The sequence below is a fragment of the Chionomys nivalis genome, chromosome 9, assembly GCF_950005125.1.
Source record: "Chionomys nivalis chromosome 9, mChiNiv1.1, whole genome shotgun sequence".
NCBI classification, from domain to species: Eukaryota; Metazoa; Chordata; class Mammalia; order Rodentia; family Cricetidae; genus Chionomys; species Chionomys nivalis.
In genome coordinates this window covers 40,635,020-40,656,294 of record NC_080094.1, presented here as the reverse complement: position 1 = coordinate 40,656,294, position 21,275 = coordinate 40,635,020, and the positions used below count along the sequence as shown (strand labels likewise).

The 21,275-nt window shown below is 41.3% G+C and overlaps 1 protein-coding gene across 1 annotated transcript in view; it reads right to left on the bottom strand.

Moving 5' to 3' along the window:
- The window catches only part of Tmx4 (thioredoxin related transmembrane protein 4), a 43,641-nt gene extending 22,934 nt beyond the window's left edge, over positions 1-20,707 (bottom strand). Inside the window, exons 1-2 of the mRNA XM_057781854.1 lie at positions 20,415-20,707; positions 10,414-10,529 (exon numbers count right to left, since the gene is read on the bottom strand). Coding sequence (XP_057637837.1) covers positions 10,414-10,529; positions 20,415-20,578 — 280 coding nt within the window. The 5' untranslated portion in view covers positions 20,579-20,707. The remainder of the gene's footprint in view (positions 1-10,413; positions 10,530-20,414) is intronic.
- Positions 20,708-21,275: the final 568 nt, after the last annotated feature.

Genomic DNA, 21,275 nt, shown 5'->3' with positions numbered 1-21,275 from the left:
AGTTACAATTATTATCTTTTGACTTAAGGGAAAAAACTTTTGTCACGTATTTCCTAATACTTTCCAGTTAGTACACACATATGGTTATGTTCCAGGTGTCACCCTAGAATTTTCTGGTTTATGTATTACTTGGTGTGGTGGTTTGAAAGAAAATGGCCCCTAAAGGGAGTGACACTATTAGGAGGTGTGGCTTTGTTGGAGGGAGTGTCCCTGTGGGGGTGGGCTTTGAGGTCTCTTTTCTCAAGCTTCACTCAGTGTGACAGTCAGTCAACTTCCTGTTGCCTCTGAGTCTGATGTAGGACTCTCAGCTCCAGCACCCTATCAGCCTGCATGTCACCATGGTCCCCATCATGATGACAGTGGACTGAACCTCTGAAGTTATAAATAAGCAAGCCACCTCAATTAAATGTTTTCTTTAGAGGAGTTTAGAAGAGTTGCTGTGGTCATAGTGTCTTTTTGCAGCAATAAAACCCAAACTAAGATACTTGGTATTGTATGCAAGTTAAAAGAATATAGCAGCAAGATCTAAGTTTATGCCTGGAGCACCAGGACCCAGAGACTGGATGGCCCAGAGACCTAGGATAGAACCAAACACGATTAGAGAAAAAAAATGCCAATATAACAATGCCTAATGATATTCTGTTATGCTCACAGATTGGTGACTACCCCAATTGTCATCTGACAGCTTTCATCCAGTAACTGATGGGAACAAATGCAGAGACCTACAGCCAAATATTTGGCTGAGATTGGAAAATCCTGCTGAACAGAGGGAGGAAGGATTGTACAATCCAGAGGGGCTAAGGACATCACAGGGAAACCTACAGAAACAACTAAACTAGGCTCATAGGGGCTTCCAGGGTCTGGACCAACCAAGGAGTCTGCATGGGACCAACATAGGTGTGTGTGACATATGCGTAACAGCTGTGTAGCATGGTCTACTTGTGGGACTATTAGCAGTGGGAGCAGGGACTGTCTTTAAGGCTTTGGCTAGGTTTTAGGAGCCCACTCCTCATACTGGGTTGCTTTGCCCAGCCTTAATACAAGGGGAAGAGCTTAGTCCTAATGCAACTTGACATGCCATGCCTTGTTGACAGCCATGGGAGGCCAGCCCCTTTCTGAACAGAAACAGAGGGGGAATGAATTGGGGAGCATGGTGAGGGAGAAATGGGAAAAGGGAACGTGGGAAAGGAGGGAGAGGAAACTGTGGATGGGATGTAAAGTAAATAAATTAATTTTACAAAAAACAAAAAGATCTGTCAGAAGTTTCTGTCCCACCTGGTCCCACAGCTGTTCAGTCCCAAAGAAACACACAGAGGTCTACATTAATTATAAACTGGTTGACCTATTAGCTCAGGCTTCTTATTAACTAACTCTCACATCTTAAATTAACCCATAATTCTTATCTGTGTTAGCTACATGACTTGGTACCTTTATCAATGAGGCTTTCTCATCTTGCTTTCTCTGCATCTGGGTGACAATTGCAGACTGAGCCTTTCCTCTTCCTGGAATTCTCCTATTCTGGTCACCCTGCCTATACTTCCTGCCTGGCTATTGGCCAATCAGTGTTTTAATAAACCAACACAAGTGATAAATCTTTACAGGGCATAAGACCATTGTCTGACAGTAAAGATCTAAGTTTAATACTACTTTTCCCTACTAGCTTATGGGTTTAGGTAATTTTTAAACTTTCTGAGTTTCAGCTGATTCATCTGTAAAAAAAAAAAAGGGTATATTAGTGTTTGTTTATAATTCTGGGATTAAATTAAGAACATAATACAGTTCCTACATATAGTGAAGGACTCAACAAATTATGGGTATTAACTAACTACCTCAACTGTCAATTTAAATTGAACAACACAAATCATTACATGGTGTTGTCTGCTGGTAGGTTGTCCATATTACAATAGATGGTCTCACACTCTTGCACATATGGGCAGCATTAAGTAAGACTTAGTAAGATACTAAGAAAGAAAAAGCCTGCCATGCCATGTGGCTAGCAGGGGCAGGACTCAATTAGGAACTGCCCAGCTATTCTAGACCCAGGCAGTGACACAGTAACAGCTCTGCACCATGCCATGAGGCTGGCAGGGGCATGCATGCCTCAACCAAGTGCTGCCCGGTACCTATGGTGCCAGGCAGACACCACTGTGGTGAGCAGGCACAGGGTGCAGAGGTAGACGAGAGAGAGGTGGAGTCAGTAAGGGTTGCAGAGAGAGGCAAGTTCTGAAGAGGTGAGAGTGGTGAGGAAGAGGCTAATGTGAATGGCCTGCTAGCCACCTGAGTCCAGGGTCATTTCCAGACCTGGGCTACTGTCCAGAGGCAATCTTTTTTTTCTTTATTGTTTTTATTGCACTATACATTTTTCTCCACTCCCCTCTCTTCCTTTTCTTTCCCCTTCTACCCTGTCCTGTGATCCCCATGCTTCCAAATTACTTAGGAGATCTTATCTTTTTCTCCTTCCTATTTAGATCTATGTATGTATCTCTCTAGTGTTCTCTTTGTTGTCTATGTTCTCTGGGGTTATGGATTGTAGGCTGGTTTTTCTTTGCTTTATGTCTAACAGCCACTTATCTTGATCAGAAGCACTGAAGTAGCTGAGGGAGCATGAGGTGATGTCTGTGGCTCCTGTTACCACTAAGGGCATGCAGAAGTCTGTAGTCCGGACCGCCATCTAGAACCTGCTGCCTGGGGTCATGCCAACTTACTGGCCTACACTGCCACTTAGGGCCATGATGACATCCTGGTTTGAGCTGCTGCTGAGGGCCATGTGTGGGTCTGTGGCTCTACAGCATTCAGGGTCTGAGTTAATGTCCATGGCTCCTGATGCCATTGAAGGGCTAGCCAATGCCAGGGATTTGGGCAGCCAGCTGGGGCCACACTGATGTCTGAGGGCTACCCTACTGAACTTAGTGGTCTGTGCCTGTCACCTGGGGACATGGTGACATCTGAACACAAGCTATAGCCTAGGATCATGTCTGCATCCATGGCCCTGCAACAGCCAAGGTCTGTATTGATATCCATGGCCCATGTTGCTACTAGAGCCCACAGGAATGTAGAGGGGTCTGGGCCACAACCTGTGGTCATGTGACAGATGCCTGGAGGCTGTGCTCCCTCAGGGACCATGCTTACACTGTAGCTTACACTGTCATCTGTGCCTACGGTATAGTCTGGGCCATGGCTGCTGCTGTAGCTCTACAGCAGCCAGTGTCTGAGCTGATTTTCATGGCACCCATTATTGACAAGGATTATGAGAATGCCCAGGGTCTGGTCAGCCACCTGAGACCAGGTTGGTATCTAAGGGCCATGATGCTCCAGGGCGATGGTGACATCTGAGTCCTAGCTGCTGCTGAGAGCCACGTCTAGATCTGTGGTCCTGCTCCAGCTGGCATCTGTGTTGATGTCCACAGCCTGAGTTACCACAGGAGGGGTGTGAGGGGTGGATTGGAATTAAATTTTTGTTCGAAGTCCAAGGGTCTTCTGAGCTTATCCACCCCTCACTGGATACTACAGCAGGAGTGCTGCCCCCCCACACACACACAATCAGGAAAGATGGCCCCACCCCTCACTATGGGCATGTACCTCATCTGGACAACAGAGTAGAACTGACCCTGTTATAGGGGACGCAGTCAACCTTGAGGGCGTGAGGACAGTAGAGCTGACACCCTCCTTCATCTGCCATGTGTGGCATGGATAAGGAAAAGATGCCCTCTCTGCCCTACCCCATGCTACCTGCGGCAAGCGAGAGAGCACTCTCTAGGTTAGCAGAGTTTAAGAACTAGCCATGTCCATCACCAGCTGCAACACAGATGGCAGACCCTGCACCCTGCCAGGACAGCACACTAGAGCTAACACTGTTGGAGGGAAATACAGGTGAACCAGTCCTGAGGGCATGAAAGCATGAGAGCAAGGAGAGCAAGAGAGAGGGGGGTGGGCTGCACCTTGTCTAGGCAAGACAGTGGAGCTGGGCCCTGGTGTGGGTGAGGGCCTGAGAGCCAGAGAACTGGCCCCGCTCCTTGCTGCAGGTTGCACTGGGTGGGCTGACCAGCCCAGCTACCATACATGCCAGAATCAGGCTGTGAGTTGGCTCACTCCAATATCCAGTGAATCCATGAACTGTGGGACCAGGTGAAGGGGATGAACATACAGATCTAAAACTGCAGGATCCCCACGAGGCAGCATACCCAAGAAGAGTCCCAGTATGGGCCCATTAACAACGGTGTAGCAGACACAGAGGCCTAGAACCAGACCAATGGCTCATGGCAGTGAACACTTACAGTGAAGAAGAAAGGACTAAAGGGTGAAGTGTGTGACTCACTGGTCCACACTACAGCTTCCACAACAAGATGCTTCTTTTTTTTATTTTTTTAGTTATTTGTTTTCTGTTTTTGTTTTGCTTTTTGTTGTTTTGTTTTGTTTATGCTTGTTTGGTTTTCAGTCTTTCTAATTTAAAATTTTGTTTTGTTTTGGCGGGGCAGTTGCACAGTCAGAGGGCAGATAGGGGGACAGGGAGATTGGCAGGTTTGGGATGCATGATGTGAAATCCGCAAAGAATCAATAAAAGTAAAAACAAAAAGAAGAAAGAAAAAGAGGAATAAAAAAGAAAGATAGGTACATGTAGTTGAGAGTAGGGCATTTTGAGTATATGGAGGGAATACAAGGGATGATGAAGGGTGGATATGACATATCATTATATGAAAGTCTCTAAGAATACATTTTTAAAAGTAAAAAGAACATTCAAAAATAAAAACCATTTAAAATACAAGCCAGGCCTAGTAAGGTATGCTGGTAATCCCAGCACTGGAAGTTTGAGGAATGCTCAGTCTATACACTAAGTTTAATGCCAGTCAAAGCTACAGGGAAGCCCTGTCTCATAAAATGTAAGATATAGTAATAAGATAAAGGCTCCTTACTATTCCATTCCATTAAAGAATATTTTGTAAATATTTAAAATCCTTGCTATATATATGTATACGTTATACATACCATTTTATATATTTTTTAAAAATTCCAAGTGTACATGAATAATACTTTTTAATTTGTTTTAGCACATCTTTTTTTTTAAATATTTATTTATTTATTTATTTATTTATTATGTATACAATATTCTGTCTGTGTGTATGCCTGCATGCCAGAAGAGGGCGCCAGACCTCTTTACAGATGGTTGTGAGCCACCATGTGGTTGCTGGGAATTGAACTCAGAACCTTTGGAAGAGCAGGCAATGCTCTTAACCTCTGAGCCATCTCTCCAGCCCAGTTTTAGCACATCTTTACTGAACATGAAGTACATATCAAATGTCATGCTACCCATACGTAAAAGTAAATAAAATAAAGTCTCCTTCATTCAGCATGTAGTTACTAAGAAGCTCCTTTGTGTGAGGAACTGTGGTAGTTAATGGAGATAACTGGATGAAGAACCCAGGCAGTGTTCTCATAAAGGGAGAGAGTTCAACTGGTCACAACCATGGCCTCAGAGAGACATTATATGAAAAACAGCAAGCAGCAAACCTGACTCATAATGACTGCAAAATAGCTCCCTGCCCTGTAAACGTGCTTTGCAAACCAATTATATTTACCAGGGCACCTTGTAGTAAGTGGAGAAAAAGAATATAGCATGGAATAATAACACACATCCTTTTAACCCTTATTATTTCTACCTACCTACCTCTCTTGCTGAATATGGAAAAAATCAAGTATCTATGCAAATCGAGCTGTTCAAATTTTAAATCTCCTAGGTCTCTTAAAATTTGATGCACTGAAGTTTTGCTTTTAATAACATGAACAATCTGTTTTCATCATTTCTATAGAACAAATCTATATTTACATAATATTTATGATTATCCTGGCTGGACTTGCTGACTAGTCATGCTCCCTCACAGAATGTGGGGTGGGACATCCAGCCAATCTCCCAATCAGTTGTCCAGAATTCTGTCCGAATTGCATGGTGCTACGCATACAGACAGGAAAGGACTAAGGAAATAGGCTCCACCTACGCAACCATGAGGGAGTCACCATCCTTGCAGTGGGTAGACCTTCTAGTGTCGCTGCTTTAGGGTCATCTACACTCCTGCCTGGAACCCTTCACCCACTGCTCTGTAAATAAGCCTTATATTAAATTAGTCCCCTAAGGTAAACTCTGATAGAATCGAACTTTGATTAGTCATTGGGATCTTGGAAAGCAGTGAGGGGTAGAAGTTTTTAGGGTGAAAATTCTCCTGCCACACTGACGTTGTCAGGAGACTATAACCAAATCAGAGCTGCATTTGGGAAGAACGCTACTGTTCCTGCTAAGGGAGTAAGACGGGCAGCTGAACCTACACTGCTCAGGGGGTGGAGCATTTGCAGGGGCTATTTTAACAAAGTTTTCTATCCCCAGGTGGCATGTGGTTGGTGTGCTTTTTAGGGGTGGAGTAGTGACGTAGGCAGTATGAAGGGTGCAGAGATATGTCACTAAGGTTGAGGTCAGCTGAGCAAGAGATATCCATGATTGGATATCCCAGGATGACATACTTCTTGTAGGTGCTATGGAGTGGCATGCCTGCATGGTAAACGGGGTCTTCAGAGTATAAGAACACGGGGTGAAAGTCTCTAAAAACCATAACAGCCTTAATTAGGAATCTTAATACTAGGGTGAGTCATCTAACAGAAAAGCTGCAGTCCTACAGGCCTTAGAGGCTTCTGAACACCAATAAAGACCATTGCCGTTGCTGCTGCTTTCATTCCAGAACTGGATGGTAAGATGCTAATGCTAAAGACATCACATAGTTTGGATTGAGGACTTGGAGACATAAGACTACAATTGGAAATGTGACTTCCCTGCAAAGTTGTTTTTATAGTGCTGGAAGGTGCTGCTAAGGTAGTCTTTCTCAGCTGTAGATTCTGCACACTTTGTGATGGAAGTGTCAGGCGATAATACAGGCCAGACACTAAAATAGTGACACAAGTAGCTATGGGCAGAACAAACTTTCTGACTGGACTTAAGGCCTGATCTACAGGGAGAAATTCGCATCTGATAATTGAAACTTAGACAAAAACCCGTGGCCAGTGATGTCCTAGGCACTAATGGAGAAGCAGCTGCTACTGTTTTGTTAAATAAATATTCACTGCCCAACATTTCTGTAGTGTCTGTAATCAGGTTATTACTCACTCAGTATCTAAATGCTGTATCCATTTCCCATTTTTTGTTCTTTTCCTCACATGTTTTCATAGGAGGAATACTCACAAAGACTTGCCAACACTCATGTTCCAAAGATGGAGGAATTGAGAGAGGGCACAGGGGATCAGTGTCACGCTAAAGTTGGAGAGAATAGTCAGACAACTATGTCACCTCATTCAAGGCTCACAGACCCTTGTGGAAAAGAGGGACAGGAAATAAAAGAAGCAAAGAAAAGCCAGAGTGTGATACAAGACTATTCTCCAAACCAAACTGCCACCATCTTCATGAATCCAGCTATATCTACTTGCAAAAGGCCCTCCCTGCTGTGCATGTTTGATTGTTGATGTTCCCTCACGGAAGGAAGGGCTGAGAGGATCATGGAACCCTCACCCAATGATGCAGCCACTCCACCCAATCAGTTGTAGGCTATTCTGTCCTACTTGAACGTGGCCTTGGGGAAGGAAGAGAATATAAGAAGAGGACTAGGAAAGCAGGCTCCATCTACACAGCCATAAAAAAACAGTATCGCCCATGCAGAGTGCTTCAAAGTCACCCATGTGCCTGTCTTCACTCATTGTGCTGGATAGTTTTGTGTCAACTTGACAAGTCAGAGTAATTTTGAAAGAAGGAACCTCAACTGAGAAAATGCCAGGCCTGTGGGCAAACCTGAGGTGCTTTTGTTTTTTTATCTGATGACTAATATGGGAGGGTGAGCCAAGTTTATTGTGAGCAGTGATGGGCCTTGGACAGATGGTTCAGGGTGCTTTAACAAAGTAGGCAGAATAAGGCATGTAAGCAAGTAGAACCTATCTATGGTTTCTGTGCCAGTTACAGCTCCCAGGGACTTAGATCTCCTGCCCTAGGGGGAGATTAGGCTACTTCTGTCCACTCATTCCTTACAAAAGACTGACTACCAGAGGAACTACCAAGTTTACGGACTTTCTTATAGAACAAGAGTGTAATAGGAGGTCCTGGACTGCTATTCTAACCCTGACCCCAACCCTAACCTTAAATTCAACCTTAACCCCAACATTAAATCTTTCCTGCAGAGAAAGTGTCGCTAAGAATTTCAATTGTTTCTTCAGTTTCACTCTCACGGTACACGCCCCAAAGCTAAAACGGAGGAAACAGACTGTTTCCCTAACACGAATATTAACCCCAAGCCTCCCCAGAACCCTAACCCTAACCATAATGCTGGCTCTAACACTGACACTGACACTAACCTCTAACCGTAACACTCTAACTCCAATAATACCCTAACCATAACCCTAAATCCAATCCTAACCCAGACCATAACCCAAATGGTCAACTTTCCTGCTTATGAGAATTATTCCTACAAGAGGAAGTGCAGAAGGGTATTACAGTTGTTTCGCTGGCTTTCTTTTCAGGAGGCATGCCACAGAGCTAAATTGGAGGTCACAGAATGTTTACCTGACTCAATCCGTAACTCCAAACCCTAATTCTAATCGCAACCCTAACCCCAAGTCTAACCCTAACCATAATCACACACTAACATTAACATAAACCCATACCTGACTCACCACAATCATAACCCAAACCCTAAACACAACACAAACCCTGACGCTAACCCCAACTCTTATTCTAACACTAGTGCTAACCCTAATCCTAATACCAATTCTATCCTTAACCTCAACCTAGTCCAACACCAACTCTAACTAACACTAACCCAAGCAAAAATCCCAACTACAAACCTAACACTAATCCCATGCCAACCATAACCCTAACTACAACCACAAGCCTATTTTAATGCCAACCGTAACACAAACTGTATCACAAATCCTAAATCTAAGACCAATGCAAAGCCTAGCTATATATACCTAATACCAAAACAAAATATAACCCTAACACTAAATCCAATCCTACAACTAAATTCTAAGAGCAAATCTAATTTCAATCCTAACCCTAAAACTAACTCAAACCCTAACACTAACCTGAACCAAAACTAACCCTAACCTAATGCCAACCCTAACTCTAATTCCAACCCTAACCCCAACACTAATTCAAATGCTAGCTCTAATAACCAGAACACTTATTCCAACCCTAACTGTAATGCCAGCCCTAACTCTATCCTCAACTCTAACACTAACTCCAGCCCTAGCCCTAACCCTACAGACCACTTTCTGCTTCCTTGAACCTTTCCTCAAGAAGCACCTGGAGGTCTTTCAATTGTTTCTTCTGTTTCCCTCTCAGGGTGCATGCCCCAGAGCTAAGCTGGAGGTCAAGGACTGTTTCCCTAACCCCAATCCCAACCCAAATCCTGGTTAGGGTTGGAGTTAGGATTAGGGCAAAAATTCTCTTGGCATGTAGGTTCTAGGTCATCCTAGGCAACACAAACCAATTCTCAGAATTAAAAAGTGAAATTTAACAAGAGGACTGGAGATAGAACTCATGGCAGTGCTTATCTAGCATGTGTAAGGCTCTGGCTTTAGCCTCCAATATCACTCTTCTCTGCCTTCACCACCCCCCAAAACAGAAAAAAATTACAAAAGGAGGTTCACTCCTAAAACTGCAAAAAGAAAACACAAAGTATCACCTCTCAGATTATTCACTAAAAAAAAAGGGAGGGGTTGTTTCTTCATTTTTAATACATTTAGTATTTCTGGTTTAGCTATGTGTCCACGCACAACTTAACAAATGGTGACAGTAAGAGCCTTCTGATGCAATGCAGCATGAAGTCACAGCACTACCTATTCTGTTCTGTACCTCAACAATATCACATCTCTACAACAAACTCCTACTTTATAAGAAAAAGGAGAAAAAGATAATGTCTTAAGAAAATGTCTCCAAACCATAGTGTATTCTCTGAAGCATATTGATATCATTAAAAACAGGGGAAAACTCCAGATTGAGAGAAACTAAAAACATGTAACAACAAAATCCAAATTATTCACTTGATTGGATCATGGTTCAAAAAAACTATACAAAACACAATGGGGAACTAGATTTAACAGGCTAAAGAAATGAGGCCTGAACTATCATGATATTTACAGCTTACTGTCAATGTATCAACAAACAGTAATAATAATAAATGACAAATATGCATAATTGTATATATATATATATGTATGTAATATGTATATGGGCAAACACCCACATACATAGATACAGAGAAGCTAAAATGTGGTCTGTTGCTTCAAGCTGTTAAATTCAACATCCTACTTGGCAAATTTTCTACAAGCATGAAAATTTCTGAGAAAGCAGCTGCTAAACTTTCCAAGCTAAAGATCACATTACAGTACCTGGTTCTTGAATGACATCCACCTTTCCCACACTGATCTGAAGTGTTTCTCCATTCTTTGCAAAAGTCTCCCATTCAGAATCAGTCTGCTGGCAAGATGGACACCAGGGGGCATAACTGTAAAATCAGAAGAACTAATCAATACAAAATATGTGGAGCAAAATCTATAAACAAAATTAATAGACTATTCAAAAATAAATTCCTAACAAAAGAGAATAAAAGCAAGCTGTCCAAAGTCATTTGACATATAAAAACAAGACTGTATTTCCTTCTTATGATTCTATATACAAATATTAATTCTATCAAAAAATGAGAATTTTTCAAGAATTATCTTAACATATACAACATTTCCTCCATGTGATTTTTATAAATGAATCAAGTTTTATCCCTTTCAATGTAGCTTTGATCTCTGAGGCAAGTATGTTCTGAGTACTCAAAGTAAAATAACTTTCAAGGATGTACCAGTACTAGCCAAGCTAATTCCAGATCTCTCAAAGCTACAAATGCAATAGGCAGAGACCAGAGACTACTGGGTCTCCTAGCATGTTTCTAAGACCTGTGAAAGTTCTTACCTTTTCCAAAAAAAAGAAAAGCTACCCTACCTTTTTTCTTTTTTTTTTTTTTTTTTTTTTGGTTTTTTGAGACAGGGTTTCTCTGTGGTTTTGGAGCCTGTCCTGGAACTAGCTCTTGTAGACCAGGTTGGTCTCGAACTCACAGAGATCCGCCTGCCTCTGCCTCCCAAGTGCTGGGATTAATGGTGTGCGCCACCACCACCCGGCTCCCCAACATTTTTTTTCTGAAGAAAAAGTTAAAAATATCTGGGCCTTCAAGCCATATCTGCATTTTACAAGTACTTTTCAACTAGAAACAAGCAATGACATCTCATATAGGTCTGCAGAAAAAGGAACATCTACGGAAAGACCTTAGGGAACAAACAGCCAAGAAAGGGTCAACAAATGTTCCAATGTACCAGGGAAATGGTATATGTAAAGAGTCTGGCACAGAGTAAGAGAAGTGAACACCTACAACAGCCTTAAAGAAAACCAAGGTAAAACACACAAATGGCTGAGCTTTGTTTTTGTTTTTTTTTTCTCTTAGTGTTGAATCTGCTTGTAAAGTGTGTGAATTAAATTATTTTCCCAAAACAGTATGTTCAAATTCTAGCTCTGGTGCCTGCAAATGTGACTTTATTTGGAGTAGGGTCTTTACACAGATAACTGAATTACAGATCTTAGGAACAGATCATCTTATTTAAGATGGAGCCTACATCTAGTAACAATTCTTATGAGAGGAATAAGGAGCTCTGACACAGAGAATAGGAAGAATGCCATACAATCTCGGATGCAAGGGATGTAGCTAAAGAGACATAAGAAGCACACATGCACACACCAGCAGCCACAAGAAATTAAGAACAGTACAGAAGGGACAGTCCAACAGATAATCCAAAGAAAACCAACCGTGATACACCTTGACCCCCGAAGGCCTTTGATCTCCAGAACTATGAAAGACTAAATTTCAGTTCTTTCAAGCCTCCTATGTGGTCTTACATATCTATATGCTCCTGTATGCTGTTACAGCAACCTGAGGTAACTAACGCAGAATGCAAGGACTTCAATTAAATAAGCCTTACAGGTCTTAAAGCAGTGGTTCTCAATCTTCCTAATGCTGTGACCCTTTAATACAGTTCCTCATGTTGTGGTGACTTCCAACTGTAAAATTATTTTCTTCACTACTTCATAACTGTAATTTTGCTACTATTATGAATCATAATGTAAACATTTTTTGGAGCTAGAGGTTTGAAAGAGGGGTGGTAATCTACAGATTGAGAAACACCATCTTAGAGGAATAACCAGGACAGTACTTAATATAAAATATGTGAAAACAACAACAAAAAAACAGCATATGGTAGAATTCCACTTGAAAATAATAACATGATATAATTTAAAGAAAAATCAACATTTTTATAATGTCACAAAAGTACACTGCTGCAAGTGAAAAACATTTTGTTTGGTTTAATAATAATTAAAAGATAAAAGCACTAAAATAAAATGATCATTTTCAAAAACTGGAACAGGATATTCAAAGGAAAAAAAGTCACTGGAAACATTTTGAAAAATATTTTAGGACCCTATCAATTAGACATAATTCAGTAAGTTGGCTTAAGTTGAATGTCTAAGACAAAATAAAGTCAAAATATTGAGGAAATAAATGAAATATTTAAAAAGACTTGATATCACTGTTCCTACACAATGTCATGCCTTTCAAAATAGAAACCAGGGGGAAAAGTGATAAACTAATCAAACACTAAAGTTTTGTTTTGGTCCTTGTATTAGGTGCTTATGATAAAGCCTAGGGGCAATACGCACAGTCATTGAGTTATACTTTCTTAGTTCTCGAGACACAGTCTCTTTCTATATACAGTTCATGAGAGCCCACAATGGCCTTGAACTCACTTGTAATCTAGGATGGCTTGGAATTAGCAGCCATCCTGCCTCAAAGTTGACAGAATGTTAGGGTTACAGGCATGTACCGTGCCCAGCTCCAAGCCCTTTTAGAATCTCATTGTATAAACATTAACTACTACTTTAAATCACAAGGAAAGCACTAATTAAGTATGCCAAATAACAGAAAATTTAAAATATGAAATTGGGAGACATTTTGATAATTTACATTATTTAAAAAATAGATAGGGATGTTATCCAAGACTAGTCAGAAGTACTTATTTTAGGAAAAATACTAATAATTAGGCCATATCCAGAGCAGAAATTTTACTAAAAATGTTTTTATTCACTAAAAAATAGGCAATTTCTTTCTGTCTTGGTTCTAATTTCATTAGTATTTTATAGAGCACTCTTCTGAGTTTTTTTATTGTTGTTGTTGTTGTTGTCACAGAAATTCATTGGATAACAAATATAGACAATTTATTTAGGAATTACTTTAACAAACACTCAACAGAACCTGTAACAAAGAAGAAAAAAGATATACTAGGCTTACTGTTCTACAACAAAATGAACTAAATTACAGTGTCAACAAACGATACCTTAACTACACTAAACAAGTATAGTTGGTTTCCTCACTATATATAAAAGACATTATGTCACAGCAGATGTCCTGATCCTTCGGCTCTTAAAATCCTTCTGCCTCCTCATCTGTGATGATCCCTGAGCCTCAGGTATAGGGATTATGTTACAGATGTATCAGTTGGGGTTAGGCACCCCACAGTCTGTTGCTCTCTTCTGCATTAAGATCAGTTGTGGATTTCTGTAATGGTCTCCACTGCTGCAAAATGAAGCCTCTTTGATAAGGGGTGAGAGCTACACTTATCTGTGGACATAAGGATGAGGGTTTATGATATGGTTAGAAAGAAGATATCTTAATTAAGGGAGCCATTTTGGGGGTGGCAAGAGGCTTGGCTCTAGAGGGGTTCCCAGGTGTCCATGGGGATGTCCCCAGCTAGGACCCTGGGCAGAGGAGACGGTGAGTGAACTGGCCTTGTCCAGTAGTCAGACTGATTACTATCTTGAATATCACCATAGAACCTTCATCCGGCGACAGATGGAAATAGAGACGAGACCCACATTGGAGCACTGGACTGAGCTCCCAAGGTCCAGTTGAAGAGCAGGAGGGAGAATATGAGCAAGGAAGTCAGCACCACGAGGGGTTGGTCCACCCACTGAGACAGTGTGCCTGATCTAATGGAAGCTCACCAAATCCAGCTGGACTGGGACTGAATGAGTATAGGATCAAACCGGACCCTCTGAATGTGGTTGACAATTGGGGAAGACTGCAAAGCCAATGAGAATGGCACTGGGATTTGTTTCTACTGCATGTACTGGGTTTTTGGGATCCTAGTCTATTTGGATGCACAGCTTCCTAAGCCTGGATGGAGGGGGGAAGGCCTTGAACTTCCCACAGGGCAGGGTTCCCTGCTGTCTCTTAGAACTGAAGGGGGAGGGGGAGGGGGAACAGGAGGAAAGTGGGAGGAGGGGAGGAAATTTTGAATGGTATTATTTATAAAGTAATAAAAAAATAAAGTTTGGCATTATTCAGAAGAAAAAAAAGAAATTAGACTGGCTTAGGAAAGTGGCTACTGCAGACTTTCCTCTAGGATACATAATTCCACCAACCATGGCTAATTGGCTAGGCTGACAGCAGTAGGCATAATTCCCCTCTCAGGGCAGAGTGGGCCTTATGTTTAATTAGACAGCTGCTAGTTACTCCTAAGATATTAGTGTTAACTACTGTATGCTTGGGGCAATCTTGACATGCTGTCATTGTTACAGTCCTAGCTTTACAGCTGGATAGGACTACTACTTCTGGCAGCTGGCATAGCATCTTCAGATACCATGAGACTACTGCTCAGGGAGGAAGCTTGTCAGTTCCAGCTCTATTCTCCCCAATCCTAATTCTAAATTATTTGGTGCCTTCAGCAACCTAGTCTTACCTTAACATTGTGGGAGACAACCAAGGCCAAAAAACATTGCCTACCATTTTAATCATTCATGTAAAGAATAAAAACTTCAGTTGAATGAAAACCTTAGCACCTGCTTGACTGAGGGAACGGGATGCTCCCAGGCATAATGGCATAATGAGCTCCCTGCAGGCAATGACTGTTTCATCCCTTGTACCTAGAACAGAGACTAACAGGATCAAGCCACAAAAAAAAAAAAAAAAAAAAAAAAAAAAAAAAAAAAAAAAAAAAAAAAAATCAGTACACAATGGGAGATGGCACAAGACATTCTTTGAATGATATTCTTCAAAAGGCTCAATAAAGAAATAATTAAGCTGCATTACTTTTACTTATTCATTCATTTAGTCAAAAACCATAGACCACTTGCTACTTAATAGTAAGGCTCCAGAGTTAATCAGGAAAAAAGAAAATTTTTTATTCCCCTATATAAAGTTTACAGTGCAGTGGAAAAGTAAAACAAACTATCTAATACAACAGTCAAATTTATACTTAGCAGTTGTGGTCAGAGCCATGCTAGATAAACAAGGTACTGAAAAGGGGAGGTTTCCTGTAGGGAAGGTAGGACATTTATTCATTTATTCATTTATTCAAATGGTAAGAAGGCTCAAAAATGATCCTGCAACATGGCCTGTCATCTGCAGAAACTAGAGACGAAAACATGGATGGATCCCTGTTTCCTGAGGAACAGGACCATCCTTTAATGGATGCAGATGAGCAGAGCCTAAACCAAAGCCAGTCAATCAAGCATTCCTCTTATACCAAAGAGCTGCCTAGTCCAAAGTGACAAGTGTCTTATTTAAGACCACTGATAAATGTCTAACCATAGATGAAGTATTCTGTAAGCAGCTACTAAATAGTCAAATGCTACTCACACTACCTCTTTCAGAGCAAACAGACTGCCAGGTCCCTTGAAATCAAGGCTGCACCTCATTCACCTTTGCTTTCCCAAATTCATACCCCTGAACCTGAAAATTGACAAGCAATCATTTAGTGATTACCTCTTAAACATTAAAATGATAAAACACAGCAAGCTATCAAACTAGAGGAAATCCTGTTTGACACGAGCAAGTCAACATCTTCCCTGCAGGTATGAGAACAACACTGGAAATACAGCAGCGACATTTCTAGGTCCTACAAAATAATCTCAGCTTTGAGACATAAGCAGTCCAAGAATAACGTCAGAAGTTGGGCTTTATAAGAATGTCCTTTACAAAAGTAAGTCAATTTCACTCAAAATATTTTTTATCAGGAGATATTATAGGTAAGCAAATCAAAATTATGCTACATGGATGTCTAGACAGCTTAGACATTTCTTTGGATGTGGGGAGGACACAGCAAAACAGTACAGAGAATGGATATATTTGACAACAGTATTAGGACAGGAGGATTGTCAGGGAGGAGGGTGGCAGGACAGGCTAGAGGAGGAACTATGGGAGAGACAGATAACACTAAATGCCTTTTGAAAAGCCATACAGAAATCTGCTGTGAAATATACATGAATTTTAAAGAAGTCACCTTATAATGAGGAAACAATGTCCCAATTAAACATACCACAAAGGAAAACACCAATTCCAGAAATGGGCACATCTTGCCGAGTCACAGGGGTCTCAGAGACCCTCCCAAACATCACAGACTACTATTATCAAGGCTACTGGTTACCTTCCACAACCTGCTTCTGAGGACACCACTTATTTATAATATCAAACATGGAGAAATTGAGTTGGTGTCCAGTTAGAAGCTTCAACCCCACTGGCTAGTGTACATGGTGTTAGAAGGGACTTTTCTTACTACTGGAAAACTGTCATCCTCAATAATACCCGACTACAAACCCTGAGACCTACAACAATAAGCTGCAGAAAAGATACTGGTGCAATAGCAGAACAAATGTTACAGAAGCAACCAACCACTTTTTAATTGGATCTAAGACCCACTTCATGAAACAGAACCCGTTCCTGACATTGCTAAAGTGGCCAAGAATCTAAGACTATATAGGTCATGGGCCTATGGGAAAACCTACTATTATTACTCTGCTAAAAGAACACAGCAATAAAATGACTCCTAATAATATATTACAATACCTGTAAATCAGAGCACTGCTTGTAACTCAGCACAGAAGCTTCTTCTTGCAGTAGGTGGTAATTAACAGAGACCCACAGCTGGACAACATCACAGGAAGAGACTTCAAAAACTCCGCCCTAAATGGGATGTCTTTATCAAATCCCTCCCCTCAAGGCTGAGGATCTATGAGGTCCAGTGCTGGACTGAAAGAGCCAGAGGCGGTGGATGACTGGTAGATGACTCAAGAAAGCAGTGTCTACTGGGAAGCAGACTGATAAGACACTGGAACTTACAAAGGTTCTGAGAAAATGCATAGAACTTGCACAGGTTCAAACTAAACAAAATCCTAACATGGAGAAGTAGATAAAAAGTCTCACCCCTACCCAAGAAGCCACTTGCACTCAACACCTGCTGGGAAAGGGAAAATCATTTTCCTCAGTGAAATGCCACTGAGTGTATGAACCACACTCCAGGGCAGGCCCCATACAAAACAGATTCCATGGGTTTTGGCTATTTTTGTTTTATTCAATTATTTTTGTTGCTGTTGTTGATTTTTCTTCTTGTTAGTTTGTTTTGATTTTAACTTTTTGTTGATTTTCTTGTTTGGGTCTTTTTTTTTTTTTGAGAGAGAGAGAGAGAACATGAAGTTGTTGGGTAGGAAATAGGAAGGATCTGAAAAGATATGGAAGGAAAGAAAAAATATAATTAAGATATACTATGTGAAAAAATAATAAAAATTTCTTAAAAATATAAATTATAATGAAAAAAGACTGTATAAAAATAACATATCAGGAGCAAAGCAAGTGTTAAAAGCCACAAAAAAAAGAAAGTAATTAAATGAAAGGTAATATAAACCAAAAGAAATAAAGAAAAGAGACCAAAAAGTGTTTTAAAGATGACAAGCATTTATAGTGAGAGAGCAGAAATGCGGAGTAAATACTGTAAAAGAACACATGAAAATAAATGAGAAGAAAGCAAGAGTGCACAACTAATGCATGACATTAAAGAAATGAAGCTTTGTAAAAACATTTCAAAATAAAAATAGTGAATTATCACAAATTCATTTTAACTGGTATTTCTCAAACAGAATAACTTCTAAAATTGAAATTCAATTCCAAAGACCACAAATATTTGACTCCTTAAAAGGCAAATATATATATATATATATATATATATATATATATATATATTTAAATTTTGTAATAGTTTCTCATGTCTCAAAGTACCAAACACTATTAGGGTTTAAGAGCAAATGATTAACACCAATATATGCATGAATTGTGTTATAAGATACTTATATGACTCGAGCTACAAAAGCAGAGTTACAAAGAAAGGTAGTAGTATATGAAGAACTATCACTTAAAATGATGTCAAAATTTTATCAATACGGTCACAAAGCTTTCTAACACACTTCTTCACAGAAACTAAATAAATTTTTTTTCTGCAGACTCCTAATAATTCCAGTTATAAGACCAGACCATCTGATAAAGCACTAACTTGGGAGGCCATATAAACATGTGTACTGTAAGGATGTTACTATGTGTGCAATGTTTGCATGTGATTGTACATATATGTGCATATCTGTGAATATGTTTGTAGGCTAAAGGTCAACATTGCGTATCTTTTTCAATTGCTCTCCACCTTATTTTTTGAGACAGGGTCTCTCACTGAACCTGGAGCTCACCTATTCACTAGACTGCTGACCACACGCACCAGGGTCTGTCACTGAACCTGGAGCTCACCTATGCACTAGACAGCTGACCACAGCACCAGGGATTCTCCCACCTCTACCACCCAGTGCCAGGATTACAGACATGTACAGTTGTACCCTGGTTTTACATGGGTGTAAGGGATATGAACTCAGGTCCTCATGTTTGTGTGGCATCTCTCTTATATGCATGGGGGAGGTGCTATTTTGAAAGAAGACTCCAAAATGTATTTATAGTAGTTCTATACTGGTTTGTAGAATATGAATATATTTTATATTTAAGTGTTGGACTTTTTCAAAGAATAATCAGGAATGTCATCCAGTAACACAGGAAAATAGATTTTAAAAAATGATAGGAGCCACAGTATGTCTTCTGAAAAGCAGTTTCTCAAAGTTCTTAAATACTGCAAACCTGGCATTGCTAACATAAAGCTCACACCTTTAACCCCAGCATGCCAGAGGCAGTGGCAGGATGATCTCTATGATTTCTGGTCTACAAAGCCAGTTCCAGTCCAGCCAGGAATACATACTGAGACCCTATCTAAAACAGGAAGAAAAAAAAGTTTCTCTCAAAAAGAATATGACTTGATTTCCATCCAAATAGGTTATTCATATCCATAGCCGTAACAGTTTCACAGGTTTGATGATTTAACAAAAGCATTCCATTTTGAGGTCTAAATATCTCCATAGTTTGAGGGAATAAATACGCATTGTGTTCTTTAATTTACATATTTTCCCTGATCTCACAGGAAGGAATCCACACCATATTCATTTGCTTGCAATCTAAATTGAATAAATCAAAATATGGCCTTGAATAAATAAAAAAAAATACTATTTTAGAAGATTCTAGATCTTAAATGTAAAACTAATTACCAAATGGTAGTGGTAAATCTTTATTATCTGAGACCATGGGCTATGGCAATGCGGTCTCATAAATTATGTTTCTGGACATTTTTCATTTTCCTTTGATGCCCACGGAGTCTATGAAGTCTATTCAGATGATGTACCTCGTCAATATCATCTCTCAAGTAATCACTTACCTGGCGTTAATTTTATGATACAATCAACATAAATCCCTTCCCTTGTCCTGACAGATTCCCATAACCTTCGAGCTAGACACTACCCACCGCCACTCATGGACTTCCTGTTGTTCAAAGGGAGGCTATTTGTTAATGGACTTTTCTTTATGTCATCGGCGCAATCCAAATATGACACAGTCTCAAAGTCCTATCTCTACAAATAATGGCATCAGGATTTAAACATCTTCCTTAAAACTCAGCCACTCATGTTAATGTTTTCTTTTTTTTCTTTTTTTTTTTTTTTTACTCCACGATGACATCTCAAGGTCTTCAAAGGGGAACTGGTATTTCACCCAAACTGCTCTTCCTTCCCACGCTGCAATGGCTTATTTCAACACATACCCACCTAGGTGTACGCTATCCCTGAGCGCTTTTCTAGTATAGGTACACCCCTAAGAGCATATCGTTCTCTTCCTCCCTTCCCGACTCCTTCCTTGGATAAGTTGCCTCCTCCGTTTCTAAAACACTTTTGGCTACAGCAATGGTGAAAGGGGATGAGGAAGGACGCTGGCTCATCTTCCTCACCCGCAGTCTGACGGACGGGGCAGTGTGCGCATGCTCACTGCGAAGGCCGCAGCCCGCCAACGCAGGTGCCGACAGGGGCGTCGCGGCCCCGGGTGGGACCCGGGGAGGACGGCGGGCACCGCGAGAATGAAACGACGTGCGGGGCGGGTAGGCACACTCACAATTTCAGCATCCACTCGCCTTCCATCACCAGCGTCCAGTTGGAGGCGGTCATGGGCTGCACCCGGCTCTCCTCCGCCGGCAGCGCGGCCTGCTCGAGGCCCTCGGCCCCTGCCGCCGCGAGCCAGGCAGCCAGGAGCACCGGGACACAGACACTGCCTGTCATGGTGGCGCCCGTGAGGTAGCTCACTGAGGGCAGGGAGCAGGGACCCGGTACCTCAAGCCAAGCGGGCGCCCTCCCAGAGGTCTGAGAGCCCAACCCGCCTCGGTGACGCGCTCCCAGCCACGCCTGGCCGCGCCGCCGCCCGCAGCTTCTTATCTGCCCGCCCTGCAAGGCCACGCCCAGCCACCATGGCCACGCCTCCCTTTTCCGCTGCTGGAGGACGGTTGCCAAGACAACCGCCTGCTGTTTGCCAAGGCAACGACCTGCTCTTCCTGCTGACTGGCTGAAAAGACCCAGAGAGATGACCGACCCAATGCTGTTTAAGCGACCTTAGCACCCCCTTCGCTGGCTGTTTCCTTAACGGGAAGCGTGGCCGGTGGCTAAACAAACCCATTCCCCTTCTCATGATAACACAAAAGTCGAAGACCTGTGGAGCGAACTATGGCGTTTGGAGGGAGGGACCGTTTAAGAGCCCTCTGAACTCACACACGGGGGCAGCACCGCCCAAAGAGATAAAACTAGATTGATGATAAAACTAGATTATGCGATCTTTTAAAAAGTAAACCTTTTTGTTTAGAATGTTTAGATGTTTAGAATGTTTAGATGTTTAGAATCTACGTACTTACAAAATGAGTCAGTGCGTGAGTATTGCTACTTGCAATGAGATTTTTCTCTTTTTCTCCCAGCTACAATTTTGCCA